Source organism: Lampris incognitus, chromosome 1 (genome assembly GCF_029633865.1).
Source record: "Lampris incognitus isolate fLamInc1 chromosome 1, fLamInc1.hap2, whole genome shotgun sequence".
Classification (NCBI taxonomy): domain Eukaryota; kingdom Metazoa; phylum Chordata; class Actinopteri; order Lampriformes; family Lampridae; genus Lampris; species Lampris incognitus.
Genome location: NC_079211.1, coordinates 102,917,653 through 102,931,916, shown reverse-complemented (window position 1 = coordinate 102,931,916; position 14,264 = coordinate 102,917,653). Strand labels below are relative to the sequence as shown.

Genomic DNA, 14,264 nt, shown 5'->3' with positions numbered 1-14,264 from the left:
TGTACAGAATAGAACACAATTTACAGAATAAAACATAGAAAGAGGATAACAGAATTATAAGATATAAGAAGAACGTGATGAGGAGGATGCAACAACAACAAACTTTATTCATATAGCGCATTTCATACATGCGCAACACAATGCGCTTTACATAAAATGACAATACAATCGAAACACTCTTAAAAGTGCAAATGTAGAAAATAAATGTGCCCAGGAATCGGAGCCGAATATACAAACTCAAAATATGATTTAAAAAAAAAAAAACACACACACCAAGAACTTAGCCATAGGCTGTTGTGAAAAGTAAGGTTTTTAACCTGCTTTTTAGACAGGGTGTTCCATCTACTTGGGGTGTAAAGATAAAAGGACGCTTCCCTATTTTAGAGTTAGTACGAGGGATGGTTAAAAGACCACTGGTATGGACGCGAGAGTTCTTGCTGGTTTGTATGTAATTAACATGTCTTTTATATACATAAGCAACATAATTTTAAAATTGGTTCTAGTTCTGACGGGGAGCCAATGCAGAGATCTAAGAACAGGTGCAATGTATTCAAAACACTGAGTAAAGGAATGTATGGGATTTAGGTACTCAGGCCTTAGGAATATGTACAGTTGTGAATCATCTGCATGATTATGGTAATTTATACCAAGCAGTGTCCAGATGCCACCGGAAAAGCCAAGGACACAAGCCTTAAAGGACTCAGCAGACTCTGATTCTCTGATGGCAGCAGGCAGGTTACTCCATAAGAATGGGGCCCGATAGGAAAAAGCCCTGCCACCTGCTAAATTCTTTTTAACTTGAGCCCTTGAGCCCTGCATTTTGAGTGGAGAGCTTGAGATAGAATATACGGTTTAAGGAGATCAGACATGTATGATGGGGTAAGTCCATTTAGGATTTTGTAAGTCAGCAGAAGCACCTTGAAGTCTGATCTAACATGGATAGGAAGCCAATGAAGGGAGGCAAGAATTGGTGTAATATGGTCAAATTTTCTTGTTTTAGTTAGGATTCTAGCTGCAGCCATCTGAAGACTTTTGGTACAAGCACATGGCAGACATAAAAAAAGAGCATTACAGTGATCAAGTCTGGATGAAACAAATGCATGTATTAGAGTCTCTGTGTGCGTTAGCCATAGATAGGAAAGACTGAATTTTAGCTATGTTACGTAAATGAAAAGAAACAGTCTTGGTGATTTCTTAAATGTGCTTATCAAAGAAAAGGCTGGAATCAAATGTAACACCAAGATTTTTGGCTGCCACACTTTGTGAAATCACAGAGTTGTTGAGCGTTACTGTTACTTGATCAAATGTCTAGCAAGGGCCAATGACCAGCATCTCAGTTTTATCTGCATTTAAAAGCAGGAAATTTAAAGACATCCAACATTTCACAGCAGCTAAGCAGGTCTCTAAAAATTTGAGCATGATCATCAGCCCTTACAGACACATACAGCTGAGTATCGTCTGCATAGCAATGGAAATGTATTCCATGACTATATATAATTTGCCCAAAAGGCAAAATATAAAGCGAGAAAAGTAGAGGGCCAAGAACTGAGCCCTGAGATATGCCATATAATGTGTAATATAGCACACACACTGTGTTCTCCCAGATAAGTAGGACTTAAGCCAAGAGAGAGCTAGGCCATGAACCAAGCCCTTGGGAATGCCATATAATATGCTCTGATCTCCTATTCAGGGACACCACCTACTTATTGGTTCTGATTTGTGAATGACACCTGGGTTAAAATTAAATCTCAGGGCGTACCACATTCCACCGACCACATTAACTCTGTGGACAACCACATCAAGTTCACCAGGGAGGATGTGAAAAATGAAAGGTAAACCTTAGATTATGAAATTGCAATTGGTGATTGAGGACATTTGATTGTTGATGTTTACCGTAAGCCAACTCATACTGATCAGTACTTAAGGTTTGACTCTCATTATCCACTGAAGCACAAACTAGGATTCATCAGCACGCTGTACCACCGAGCTGACAATGTCCCCACCGAAACAGCGGCCGGGGAAGGGGAGAAATCCCACATTAAACCGGCCCTGGTTAAGTGTGGTTATCCTAACTGGGCATTTGTCAAAGCCAGGGAGACACCCAAACAGTGCACCAGCTGATCGAAGAGAGGAGAAGGACAACAGCTTCCTAAGCATAAACCAGTGGTGATTCCATATGTGGTGGGAGTGTTGAAGAAGTTGAGACACATATTTTCCAAACACTGCGTCTCAGTTGCTTTCAAACCCCAAAACATGCTGCGCCAGAAATTGGTCCACCCCAAGGATCGGGTCCCCCGGCACAAACAGAGCAATATGGTATATGCTGTTAAGTGCTGCTGGCCAAGAGGATGGCACAACACAGAAGAGCTTCAGACTCTTGCATCCTGCATCAGGCCTGGACTCTGCAGTCGACACCAATCTACAGACCAGTGGCCACTCTTTCAAGTATGAGGATGTATACATCCTTGATAGGGAGGAACGCTGGTTTGAAAAGGGAGTCAAAAAAGGCCATCTATGTGAAGAGGGAACGACCATCCCTAAACTGGGGGGGCTAACAATGCCTTGATTGCAAACATTCCCAAATCCTCTGTGAATAGTACACATGGCCATTGAAACTGTAGTCAATGGTCACGCCTATTTGCATATGAAACTAATCGTTGGTTACGGTCATTATGCAACTGTATTGTTTATAAGGGTGGGGATACCTGCAGTCAGTTTAGACTGAAGATGTCACATAGATGAATGATGAAATGTTTCTCTCAATAAACATGTCCAGATGAACTGATTCAACTTTCTTTGACTTATAATGTGTAATATTATTATAGCACACACACTGTGTTCTCTCAGATACGTAGGACGTAAGCCAAGTGAGAGCGGAGCCAGATACACCAAAATTACAATTTATTCTATCTAAGAGTATACAGTGATAAATGGTGTCAAAGGCTGCACTGAGTTCCAGTAATAGAAGCACAGAGGTGGGATCAGAGTCCATAGCAAGTAGAGGATCATTTACCACTCTGGTTAGAGCAGTTTCAGTGGAGTGACACGCTGATTGAATAGGTACATATAGATAGTTTTGTTCTATATGGATCGAAAGTTGTTGATCCAACTCTCTCTAGTACTTAGAAATGTGGAAATATATACTGTCTCAGCTGCAGCACCTGACATCCCTCTCACTCGCAGCAGTGACATCACGCTTCAGTTTGCTTTGGCCGTTAAAGGGAAGAGGTTTCGTTTCATCTCATGCACTTACGCACATGAAATGAAATGAAATGAAATAACATTTCCCCCAGCCACAGCAGTGCAACACAAAGACAAAAACACATATCCAAACTACAAGAACACATATAGCCAAACTACAAAAAAACTACAAAAACACATATGTCCAACATATAAAAAAAAATCACTGTCCAAGAGAGCGAACGCCAGCCAGGATGACTGTCGGAACTGCCGATCTGCATGGGCTAGCAGTTAGCTTAGCCTCCTTCCGCGTCCTGTCAGACCACCCTCGGTGCTTCCTCTTCAAGCACAGCTCCGGGCAGGGCCGTGGTCCCTGGGCCCATTGGACACAGTAGACCAGGCTCCCCCAGCCAATCCAATGCCAGTTCTCCCAGCCAGACACCCTTGACTCACCTCCCTGCACTGCACATGACGACCAAAAACACCAAAAACATAGTCAATGCCAAGTGAGGCTGCTGCCAGACCGCCCTCGGTGTTATCAGAACTGGCAGTCTGCATGGGCTAGCAGTTAGCTTAGCCTGCCCCGCTTCCGCGTCCTGTCAGACTGCCCTCAGTGCCTCCTGTTGGACCCAGCTCCAGGCAGGGCCTTGGTCTCTGGGCCCACAGGATGCAGCAGACCAAGCTCTTCCAGCCGATCCGGCACCAGCTCTCCCAGTCATCAAATGACGACAACTTACATGCATATACCCGGTTCCAGATAAAGTATGCTTGCATTTCAATTGAAAAAAAAAATCATGCCAAGATAGGTAAAAAACTTCCAATTTTGATTTTAGCAATTTATGTTCCAGTCTCCTGCAGGCCCACTTAAGAGCACGTGTCTCTTCGTTAAACCAGGGTTTAGACCTATTTAGTTGCCTAGCAGGCGGCATGGTGGCGCAGTGGTTAGCGCGGTCACCTCACAGCAAGAAGGCCTTGGGTTTGAGCCCTGGGGTAGTCCAACCTTGGTGGGTCATACCGGGTCGTCCTCTGTGTGGAGTTTGCATGTTCTCCCCGTGTTTGCGTGGGTTTCCTCCGGGGGCTCCGGTTTCCTCCCACAGTCCAAAGACATGTAGGTCAGGTGAATTGGTGGTACTAAATTGTCCCTAGGAATGAATGTGTGTGTGTGTGTGTGTGGGCCCTGTGATGGCCTGGCGGCCTGTCCAGGGTGTCTCCCCACATGCCACCCAACGACTGCTGGAATAGGCTCCAGCATCTCCGCAAACCTGAGAGCAGGATAAGTGGTTAAGACAATGGATGGATGGATAGTTGCCTAGCTCTGGTAGTGAGAGGTGCAACTGAATCGAGGAGACTAGAGAGGGCCACATTTAAGTCACTAGTGAGATGTTCAACAGAGTCAGGCACTACAGTGAAAGTATCCAATACTTCAGGCAGCTGCTGGCCAAATGCAGCTACAGTGGACGGACCAATGTGGCAAGTGGCAATTACATCTGTGCCGACATTAAGGCACAGATGTAAGGCCAATAATGCTTCAAGTTTGATGAGAAAATGATCTGACACAGTAGATGTGGTTGACAAGACAGTCAGATCAGAAACAGCTATCCCTTTAGATAAAACCAAATCAAGGCTGTTACCACTGCAATGACTCAACTCTTGAACAAACTGAGTGAACCCAAAAGGTATCAACAAGCACCAGAGAGGCTTCACTTAGAGGATCAGTATCTCACAGGCAGCCGGGTGCAATTTTAAATTCTATGCTTGATAATCTGTTATTTATCCATTTGTGCTTGTATCCAGTGGAGTGCAGAAATCCACTCCAGTAATTTTCAAAGTAGGCTGGTGATAATGGTACTTCAAGCTTCCACACATTTGCCCCTCTGTTCTCTCTGTTCCCTCTCTCTCTCCCACTCTCTCACTCTCACACACACACTCACCCACTCAAACACACACACACAACAGATACACAGGGAATTTGACACAGACACAAGACATGACATGACATAGGGACAAAACATCTGAGATTACACATTATAAAGTAGAATATCTATGAAAATCTGCCACATGAGCTGGAGTATCTTAGGCTGCACACTATAAAGTAGATATGTAAGAATATTTGAATTGTCTAAAATGAAAGTGTAAAGGATTTTAAAGAACGATAGGACTCCTCTGTACAGAATGCAAAACCAAAATGAATAATTTCACCAATTGGTGAAATAGTTATCCATCTTTTAGATGGATTGGAAAAATAATTACAAGCATTAATTTATTTTCAAAATGTACAGTATATGTAGTGTTTTGTGATATAAGACTTTATGCAACAAAAAAAAGTGATTTTTTTTTTTATTTCAAGGGGAGACACTGGGAGAGTCCTTATCTGAGAACACAGGTCTGAGATCGCTGAGCCTGGCCTGGAACGCCATCCGTGGGAGAGGAGCAGTGATGTTGGCCAGGGGCATCGGGGTAAAATATCTGGCTATCATTATTTGAATACAAATGCATTAAACTATATGCTTATAGTTGAATGAGGACTGTTTCTCCTCTCTCCAGGATAAACTGAAGCACTCAGGTTTGAAACGCAGAAATTAATGTGTTTGTATTTCAGGATTTGTTGCGTTCGGACCCCATCGTAAATATAATCATATTTATATGTGTAATAACAAAGAAGGAAGAGGATATTTACTTTCCACTGATGTATAATGTTCAGAAAAAGGACTTTGTTGGACAAAACTTTTCCAATCTTCTCAGCTTTCACAAACTTTTAAAGCAGACCCATTTGGCTGCTTTGCCTGTCGGCGACGTGGCGACAAATAGAATTTCTGCTCGGTATCAGGGAGTCGGTATATCACAGACAGGCTACGAGGTCCAATGATAAATAGATTAGCAATATTGAAAACTTTTTCAAAGGCCAGCTCTGATATTTATCAAGTATCTCCGAGCTCGATGGCAGGGAGACAATCAGTTTTCCAACTGCCAGGAATGGTCAAGAGGGCTGTAATCAGAAAGCTGCCCTCGTGGGTTCGAAAGAGCCGGGCTCAAGGGTTTTATTAATGCTGGATCCATACTCCTGGCCCACCCTAATTTGATCTGCTTCTTTGTTCCTCTGTTAACCTTGTTAGAGAATATCTCTCGGTCCTATTTGTTGCTGCCTTTGAGGTGGTCAGGCCTTTCTCTGTTTTACTCCATTTATTTATTTATTCATTTCATTCGAGGCCAACATATTCCTGAGGACACTGGATCTGTCTTATAATGGATTGGGGAAAGAGGGAGCCATTGCTTTGGGAGAAGCATTAAAAGAGAACAACACTCTGGTGGAGCTTGATCTGAGGTGTGTGTGTGTCTGTCTCTCCTACCTTTGTGTCTTTTAATCAGATCAGCGCTTAATCGAGTTTGAAAAGGGCAAAGGTTTGCATCTTCACCTAAGCTTATACAGACCCCAAGTTTTGCCTTGTTCGGTTATTCTGTAAGGCAAAAAAGTGCAACAGCAAACAAGCGTCCTTTATGAGTTTTCGGGTAATTACAATTTGCACGCTGTCGTGGCAATAACAGTTCAGTAGCGTTACCTATAAATCAAACCGAAAGGCTGTTGACATAGACTCCATTCAGTTGCAAAATCATTTTTGCCTTGCAGTTATTAGGTTTTATAGGCAAAATAAAGTTTCTCACTAAGGTTTCAAAAGACATTTTTGCAGTCTCTAATACCACCTAAAAAAAACAACACTTTTGGATTATTTGCCTCACGCTCCACTCGCTCCTTCACATTTATTTATTTTTTTAATTTCAAATTTTTTTTATGTGTTTCTTCCTCACCGCAGAAACAACCGCATACCACCTGAAGGAGCCATCCGCTTCGCCCTGGGTCTCAGAGTAAACAAGACAATGAAGGCGCTCAGCGTAAGCCGATGGAAAGGAGATTGGTTCTAGATTTGAAAGCGTTCGGGGGCATCGATGAGTAAAATGGGATATACTATGCTGCTAAATGGATCGCTGCCTTTATTAATGTAAACAACCCAGCTCAGTTCTTAAAGCCTCACCTGGATGGACTGAGGGGACAAATTAAAAACATCTTCATGAGGAAGGCTTACGAAAAACCGGGTTCGAGTCAGAGCATTTGATGTGGATCAGACGCGCATGACTGAGTCTTATATAGAACCTGAGTGTTTTAAGGGCTTGTGCACATGAGAAACCAAAAAATCTGGGGTCGATTAAGCGGTCCCGCAGTAAGTCCAGTCTATTACAGCGGTCCCTATATAAGCATGCAAAAGACAGTTTTAAATGAGCAAGCTGATTGGTCAAGCATTTCAACAGCACTGATGATTCCCTTCCCACTGTGCACAACTTAGCGATCTTTCCGTTATCTCCAGATTTGTATTTACATACATTATGTAGTGTGACAGGAGCAGCTGTGTGGCTAAATGGTTTGGACAGTTAGACCATAGCAACAGCAGTTTCTGTGTGGAGTTAGCGTGTTCTACTCATACTGGTCTGGGTTTCCACTGGGCGCATGGCAGATCCTAAATTGCTATAGGATGAATAGTATATGGATGATGGGTGTGTGTGTGTATGTGTGTGTGTGTGTGTGTGTGTGTGTGTGTGTGTGTGTGTGTGTGTGTGTGTGTGTGTGTGTGTGTGTGTCTGTAATGGACTGGCAATCTGTTCAGAGTACCTCCCTGTTTCTGACCCAACAGTTGCTGGGAAAAGGCTCCTGTGACCCTGAATTGAATTACATGGGTATACAATTTGAACAGTTGAATAAATGAATGGATGAATGAAAGGCATTATGTATTCTAATACATAATATAGCTGTAAAGTGTCTCTACAACTACTTTCGTTAGGGGTCACCACAGTGGATCATCTGTTTCCATCCCTTCCTGTCCTTGGCATCTTCCTCTGTCAGACCAGCCACCTGCATGTCCTCCCTCACCACATCCATAAACCTCTTTGGCCTTCCTCTTTTCCTCTTCCCTGGCAGCGCCATCTTCAGTGTCCTCCTCCCAATATACCCAGCATCTCTCCTCCACACATGTCCAGACCATCTCAATCTTGCCTCTCTTGCACTGTCTCCAAACCGTCCAACCTGAGCTGTCCCTCTAATATACTCGTTCCTAATCCTGTCCTCCTTCGTCACTCCCGGTGAAAATCTTAGCATCTTCAACTCTGCCACCTCCAGCTCCGCCTCCTGTCTTTTCGTTGGTGCCACCGTCTCCAAACCATATAACATAGCTGGTCTCACTACCATCTTGTAAACCTCCCCTTTAACTCTTGCTGGTACCCTTCTGTTGCAAATCACTCTTCTCCACCCTGCCTGCACTCTCTTCTTCAACTCTCTTCTGCACTTCCCGTTACTTTGAACAGTTGACCCCAAATATTTAACCTCATCCATCTTCGCCACCTCTACTCCTTGCATCCTCACCATTCCACTGTCCTCCCTCTCGTTCAAACATACGTATGTATTACGCCTTGCTACTACTGACTTTCATTCCTCTTCTCTCCGGTGCATACCTCCACCTTTCCAGGTTCTCCTCAACCTGCTCCCTACTCTCGCTGCAGATCACAATGTCATCCATGAACATCATAGTCCACGGAGACTCCTGCCTGATCTTGTCCATCAACCTGTCTATCGCCATTGCAAACAAGAAAGGGCTCAGAGCCAATCCCACCTCCACCTTGAATACATCCATCATTCCTACCACATACCTCAACACTGTCACACTTCCCTCATACATATCCTGCACCACTCCTACATACTTCTCTGCCACTTCCGACTCCCTCATACAATACCACACCTCCTCTCTCAGCTTCCTGTCATATTGTTTCTCTAAATCCACAAAGACACAACTCCTTATGACCTTCTCTATACTTCTCCATCAACATTCTGAAAGCAAACATTGCATCTGGTGCTGTTTTATGGCATGAAACCATACTGCTGCTAACTAATCATCTCCTCTCCTCTTAACCTAGCTTCTATTACTCTTTCCCATATCGTCAGGCTGTGGCTGATCAACTTTATACCTCTGTAGTTACTACAGTTCTGCATATCACCCTTATTATTGAAAATCGGTACCAGCATGGTTCTTCTCCACTCCTCAGGCATCCTCTCACTTTACAAGATTGTGTTAAACAATCTAGTTAAAAACTCCACTGCCATCTCCCCAAAACATCTCCATGCCTGCACAGGTATGTCATCTGGACCAACCACCTTTCAACTCTTCATCCTCTTCATAGCTTTCTCCTTGCTAATCCAACACACTTCCTGATTCACTATCCTCACATCATCCAACCTTCTCTCTCATTTTCTTCATTCATCAGCCCGTCAAACTACTGCTTCCACCTTCTCAATACACTCTCCTCACTTAGCAGAACATTTCCATCTCTATCCTTCATCGACCTACCCTGCTGCACATCCTTCCCAGCTCACTCCCTCTGTCTAGCCAATCAGTACAAGTCCTTTTCTTCTTCCTTAGTGTCCAACCTCTCATACAACTCACGATATGCCTTTTCCTTTTCCTTTGCTACCTCTCTTTGCTTTATGCTGCATCTCGTTGTACTCCTGTCTACTTTGTTCATCTCTATGACTATCCCACTTCTTTGATTTTTAAAAAAAAAGAAAATTATTTTGAGATACTTTATTGATCACCGTAGGGAAATTATGCTCTGCATTTAACCCATCCTAGCTGTGTAGCTAGGAGCAGTGGGTAACCACCGTGCAGCACCCACGGACCAACTGCAGTTTGTCCTTCCATGCCTCGGTCAAGGGCACAGACAGGAGTATTAACCCTAACATGCATGTCTTTTTTTGATGGTGGGGGAAACTGGAGGACCTGGCAAGAACCCACTGCAGACATGGGGAGAACATGCAAACTCCCCACAGAGGATGACCTGCGATAACCCCCAAGGTTGGAAAACCCTGGGGTTTGAACCCAGGACCTCTTGCTGTGAGGCGACAGTGCTAACCACTGCGCCACCGTACTGCAACCTCTTTGTCAAACTCTCCCTCTGTATACTTTGCTGTACTTTCTCATTCCACTACCAAGTCTCCTTGTCTTCCTTCTTCTGTCCAGATGACACACCAAGTACCTTCCTAGCTGTCCCCCTCACTATTTCTGCAGTGGTTGCGCAGCCATCTGGCAACTCTTCACTACCACCCAGTGCCTGTCTTAACTCTTACCTGAACTGCACACAACAGTTGTCTGCCTTCAACTTCCACCATTTGATCATTGGCTCTGCCTTCACTCTCTTCCTCTTCTTGATCTCCAAAGTCATCCTACTGACCACCATCTGATGCTGACTAGTTACATTCTCCCCTTCACTACCTTGCAGTCTCCAATCCCTTTCAGATCGCTTCTCTTACATGTGTGCACCTTCCTCCACTCCACGTCACCGTGTTCCTCCCTCTTCTTGAAATATGTATTCTCCACAGCTATTTCCATCCTTTTTGCAAAATCCACCACCATCTGTCCTTCCACATTCCTCTCCTTGACACCATACCTGCCCATCACCTCCTCATCACCTCCGTTCCCTTCATCAACATGCCCATTGAAATCTGCTTCAATCACCACATTCTCCTCCTTGGGTACCCTCTCCACCCCTTCATCCAACTCACTCCAGCATTCTTCTTTCTCTTCCATCTCACACATAACTTGCGGGGCATATGCGCTGATAACATTCATCATCACACCTTCGATTTCCAGCTTCATACTCATCACTCTGTCTGACACGCGCTTCACCTCCAACACACTCTTGACATACTCGTCCTTCAGAATCACCCCTACCCAATTTCTCCTCCCATCCACACCATGGTAGAAGAGTTTGAACCCACCTCCGATGCTCCTGGCCTTATTCCCCTTCCACCTGGTCTCTTGCACACACAGTATATCTACCTTCCTTCTCTCCATTATATCAGCCAGCTCTCTCCCTTTACCAGTCATAGTGCCAACATTCTAAGTTCCAACTCTCACCTCCACACTCCTACCCTTCCTCCTCTCCTGCTGCCCCTGGACATGCCTTCCCCCTCTCCTTTTCCTTCGCCTAACAGTAGCATAGTTTCCACTGGCACCCTGCTGGCCAACAGTACCGGTGGCAGTTGTTGGTAACCCGGGCCTCGACCGATCTGGTATGGAAATCTGATTTTGAGCCGCATATTTGATTTGGCAAAGGTTTTATGCCAGAATGCCCTTCCTGACACAACCGTCCCTATTTATCCTGGCTTGGGACCGGCACTAAGAAGGCACTGGCTTGCGCATCCTCAGTGGCTGGGTTTTAGAACAAGCTGTGAATGTGATCCTTACATAAGGGATGCCGATGTCAGGGATAGGAATCTGTAGAGCTGCAAATGTGAATTATTTGTCAACGTGTATTCAGCAGCTGGAATTGTGTAGGCATATTTTTGAACATGTAGTTATATTCGTAAAGGTGTATTCATATCTTTAGACTTATAGCATGCAAATTGTAATACATATTTGTAAATCTATGCACAATTGCAAATATTATGAGATTTGTATTAAACGGCTTATAATTTTTTTTCCCTGTCTAGCTTGCAATACATTCACAGTTCAGCTTCCATGTAGATGCACTAGCTGTAAAGTATAAAAGTCATAATACCCCCTTATTGTCTTTTCTGGTACATATGGAATCATTACTCATAATCAAGATAAAACACCTATTTAAAAAAAAATGTCAAGGTGTTATTGCTCTGTTCTGATACCCCACTTTATATTCTTAATGGCTTTCTCCCCCCACTAGATTGGTAGGAACCCCATTCAGTGTGCTGGTTGTTACGGGATCCTCAAGTCTTTACAAGGAAACCCAGCGTCAGCCATGGAGACGTTAGACTTTTCCGTAAGTTAGACACATCATATCGCTTTGAATCTTCCTCTCGCAGGAATCAAACCCAATTGCCCACTTCTCTTTCTAATATTTTTCTTTCTAGGACATCCCAGTAAACCAGGATTTTGAAGACTTGTACGCCGCAGTAAAAGAGATATTACCTTCCCTTGCGGTAAAACATGTAGGGAGGGTTGACATATTCAGGAAACCCAAGTCTTGAAACAAGCTACAGGAATCAAAGTACTTTTAGGCCAGAGAGAGGGTAGGGAACTTCCATATCCTAGGACTGCAAAGGCCAAATTCATCAGTGCATGATCCAAAAATCAAGTCAAGTGGGAGGTGTGATGGAAATTTGGCGTGAAGCATTGGGAATTATCATGTATTCATTGTGTATTTGTTTCTCTATGTCTGTTGGTAAAATCTGCTTTAAAAGGTGAACTCTGAATGTTTGTAATGGGGGCATGGGTGTTATCCTCTCTCCCATGTACCCTGCTCAAATCACAGTTGTTTATAGCCCGCTTACTTGCGATGACCAGAGAGGTGCGTTCAAATTAGCAAGCAAAGGCAAACGTTCGCAGACTTTTTCCAAACATGTTTTTCGTTTGCTGCGAGTTCACTGCAAACGTTTGCAAACACACACAGACGATCTGAGGAGGTAGTTCTCGGCGAACAATCATGGATGCTGGACTAAAGACTGAATGTAAATCGTTGTAAACTACTAATAAGACACATTAGTCCCTAACTAACGGGTCTGGCCCTTTGGTCGAGCGGTTAGTGATGTCGCCTTGTGGTGCAGCACAACCCCTATCGAATCCCGCACCGGGCAAGAAAATAACTGGTTACATCGTTATAGGTCGGTAGGGTTTTGGTTACGGAGCCCTCCAGTCTCCTTGTGGTTTCGGTGTACCAGCCTGACAAACATCTAACGCGTTTCCCTCCGTAAAACCACCGACGAGAACAGAGGCTGCAGCTAATAAAATTGCCGTATTGGTCGCCATCTTGTTTAGCTTAAGTCGAACTAACAAAAATTGTAGCTAACCCAATGCTAAGTGTAATTCTAAAGAGATTTCCCTGTTGAACAACCACGTATTCATATTATTGTAGGTCTAATGTTTTAAATATGTATTACAGTGTAAACTACTAATAAGACACGTTAGTCCCTAGCTAACGAGTCTTGCCCTTTAGCCGAGCGGTTACTGACGTCGCTTTGTGATGCAGTCCCCCTCGTATCGAATCCCGCACCGGGCAAGAAAATAACCGGTTACAACAGTATTTCCTGTTCCGTTTGCTTTGAGGGACTTTTATTCTGAAACTACGAATTGATTCTTAGTATTTCCTATCGCGAACGGAAGAAGGAACGTTAACGGTGAAACGGGATCTCATTAAGTCGAATTTTATTGTATTAGCACCCTCCGAAGAGGCACAACGTTAGTGTTCTTTGTATTGCATTGTTGTGTGTTTTTGTGCTTTGACGTAATTTTGAAGCCTTCAGGAACTTAATAGCTCTTCTAAGTTGAGTATCGGTTAACAGATGTGAGCTAATGTTAAGCTAGGCTAACGCTCGAAGCTACATGGCTATGTAGTTAATGTATTGTGACGTGGTTAAATAATGGACCTCTTGGACACCCTTTCAGAGTTAACAAGTAAGCTTTTAATGACCGCAAGTCAAAACAGACACAAGCTTGTATGGGTCTTCGCTCCTCCCTTTTTCCGGCCACCGAAGCGACCCCATCTACCTGCCTACTCTTTACCCTCATGGTGGGAAGCAGCATGTTATCTAATCTAGCTTCTCTCATAACGTCCCCATTACCTTCCACCACATCACCGCTATCTGTAACAGATATGTCCGTTTTTAACATGCTCCATATCCCACAACATAACCAAAACATCGACCGCTCAGTTGCATTGTGGGTAATATGTGAATGAACCTCGGGGCAGAAACACTAGTAGAATTCGCCACAGTATTTCTGTTTGTGCTTTATATCTAGCTCTTACGGTGGTTTGGAGTTTTTAAATAAATAAAAAATCATCCGTTGAAGTGTTGACCATCATTCGGTGGGGATGCTACAAAAATATTCAAATGTAAAAGGTCAAAGAAAAGCTTTTTCACCTGGAACGCTCGCCTCAGGTTGCCAAATTTGAACGCGCCTCAGGCGTCTGGAGTGGCTAAAACGAAGGAGGCAGACTGCAAACCGTTTCTAGTTATTTACAGGGTGTAGCTACATGAAACAAAATATGAAAAAGAAAGTAAACGAACAAATTAA

At 43.8% G+C, this 14,264-nt stretch overlaps 1 protein-coding gene across 1 annotated transcript in view; it reads left to right on the top strand.

The window, feature by feature from the left end:
• The window catches only part of lrrc74b (leucine rich repeat containing 74B), a 31,112-nt gene extending 18,892 nt beyond the window's left edge, over nt 1-12,220 (top strand). Inside the window, exons 6-10 of the mRNA XM_056278602.1 lie at nt 5,528-5,637; nt 6,387-6,502; nt 6,990-7,068; nt 11,917-12,012; nt 12,104-12,220. Of these exons, the coding sequence (XP_056134577.1) occupies nt 5,528-5,637; nt 6,387-6,502; nt 6,990-7,068; nt 11,917-12,012; nt 12,104-12,220 (518 nt within the window). The remainder of the gene's footprint in view (nt 1-5,527; nt 5,638-6,386; nt 6,503-6,989; nt 7,069-11,916; nt 12,013-12,103) is intronic.
• Nucleotides 12,221-14,264: the final 2,044 nt, after the last annotated feature.